The sequence below is a fragment of the Calidris pugnax genome, unplaced genomic scaffold (assembly GCF_001431845.1).
Source record: "Calidris pugnax isolate Ruff unplaced genomic scaffold, ASM143184v1 scaffold27, whole genome shotgun sequence".
NCBI lineage: Eukaryota > Metazoa > Chordata > Aves > Charadriiformes > Scolopacidae > Calidris > Calidris pugnax.
In genome coordinates this window covers 16,808,966-16,810,945 of record NW_015090893.1, presented here as the reverse complement: position 1 = coordinate 16,810,945, position 1,980 = coordinate 16,808,966, and the positions used below count along the sequence as shown (strand labels likewise).

Sequence of the window (1,980 nt, the reverse complement as noted above, 5' to 3'; positions counted from 1 at the left end):
CCCCCCGCCGTGCTCACCGGAGCCCTCTTGTCCGCGGGCCGTCAGGGCCCAGCCGCAGAGCAGCAGGAGGCAGAGAGCGCTGCCCGCCGGGGCTCCCCTCACGCCGGCGGCCGCCATCTTCCCGGACGCCCCCCACGGCCCGGCCCGGCCCGACGTGGCGATGGCACCGCCCCCCAGCGCGCGCGGGAACGGAGCCTGCGCGGAAACCCTCCGCGCCGCCGGTGAAGCGGCCGCGCATGCGCATGGGCGGGAAGGCGAGCGGGGAGTGAAACGGCTCTGAGGGGGCGCGGAGGGAAGGCGGGCGGCGTTGTGGCTCCCGGGGTCCGAGAAAGCAGTATCTGGGGAGCTGAAAGCGCCTCCAGCCCCCCTGACAGAAAACGGGGGTTTTCCTTCTTCCTCCAGAGGTTGACGTTAAGGGTCATGCCGTCCACGCAGAGCCACAGCCCTGGGATGGTGTTCAGCAGTGATAAGCGCATGACTGGGCTTTGTGCTGCACCACTCAAAAACGCTTTTTGAAAAATTCGATAGATCTATGGGGAAAAAATAAAAACAAACCGCTTTCCTGTTCTAACTCTCTGTGAGATGATGCAAGCCCTGAGAGAAGCCTTGAAGCTGATCATGAGAGAACAAATTCCAAAACGCAGATGCCTCCAGCACAAGAAATAGCAAGAACAAAGGGCTCAAAGGCCTAACAGGGACACACAACACCAGCCCTGCATGGCGTACAGCAACATAAATTAATTTCCAGCCTCTGCCAAGTTACTGTGAGCTGGTTGCTTGTGATTTGCTGAGTGAAATCTGGAAAGAGGACTGCTTGCCCTAGGAGTGTGAAGTTAAATATTTGAGATACAACTTACCAGGAAATAACTGGGAATAAGCTGTGGTAAAAGGGACAGCAGCCGGCATTGTGTAATTTGGGGGCTGTGGCTGAGGCGGATCTACCCGTCTCGCCATGTCATTAGCGCCGTTGCCTCATCAGGCACGTCCTGTGCCGCAGCCTCTCGCCATCTGTGCGCCACCCACACCCCCCGCTTACACCAGATAAAATAAAAATTAAAAAAAAGGCAGTTTTAATGGAAAGCCACTGAAGTTTTGTCCTGGTTTGAAGTAAAACAGAACCAACTTCCTGCTCAGTAATTTGACGTCTTAGCCAGGCCTCTTCTGACTCTGAAATTAGCAGCATATTGTGGAGAAAACTGCTCCTTCTCAGAGTGCTAAGAGCAATGTTTGTCCTTCACGCCAAGGAACGGTGTGCAGAGAGGCTCTTGCTTATACTCGTGGCTAATATAACTAATTTTGTTATTTGCCCCGTTGGAGGGTTGGAAATGGAAAAAGCGTAGAGGGGTCCCACCTGTGGGGAGGAGGGGACAGGAGAGGTGACCCAAACCTGACCAACAGGGTATTCCATGCTCAGTATAAAAGCTGAGGGATCAAAGGGAGGGTTGAAGGAGGAGGGAGCCAGACTCTTTTCAGTGGTTCCCAGTGAGAGGACGAGGGGCAATGGGCACAAGTTGGAACAGAAGAGGTTCCACTCAAATATGAGGAGAAACTTCTTCACGGTGAGGGTGACAGAGCCCTGGAACAGGCTGCCCAGGGAGGGTGTGGAGTCCCCTTCCTTGGAGATTTTCAAGACCCGCCTGGATGCTCCTGAGTAACATGCTCTAAAATTCAACTCTAAAATTCAGTGAAATTCAGTGAAAGGGTCAGCCCTTTTTCTTCAATGGCCAATGTCCAAAGAGGACTCTGTCTGTCCATCTGCCTTTGGTCCCCATCTGTGTGTCCCTGACTCCAGAGCTGGAACCCAGTTCCCATCCCTCACTGAGTTCAGTCTGGGACTTCCCCAGTGCCTGCCAGTGACTTCATACTGGGAGCTTGATACAGTTTTGTATATATTGTATCCATTGCATTATTTCCTTACTTCATTAAAGTAGTTTAGGTCAGTCTAAACTTGTACATCTCCTTATCTCTTCCTCTCCTCAA

At 53.2% G+C, this 1,980-nt stretch overlaps 1 protein-coding gene across 1 annotated transcript in view; it reads right to left on the bottom strand.

Moving 5' to 3' along the window:
- LOC106891612 (chromosome unknown open reading frame, human C5orf15) overlaps positions 1-171 on the bottom strand; it is a 6,081-nt gene extending 5,910 nt beyond the window's left edge. Inside the window, exon 1 of the mRNA XM_014948280.1 lies at positions 18-171. Within this exon, the coding sequence (XP_014803766.1) occupies positions 18-117 (100 nt within the window). The 5' untranslated portion in view covers positions 118-171. The remainder of the gene's footprint in view (positions 1-17) is intronic.
- Between the last annotated feature and the right edge of the window lie 1,809 nt (positions 172-1,980).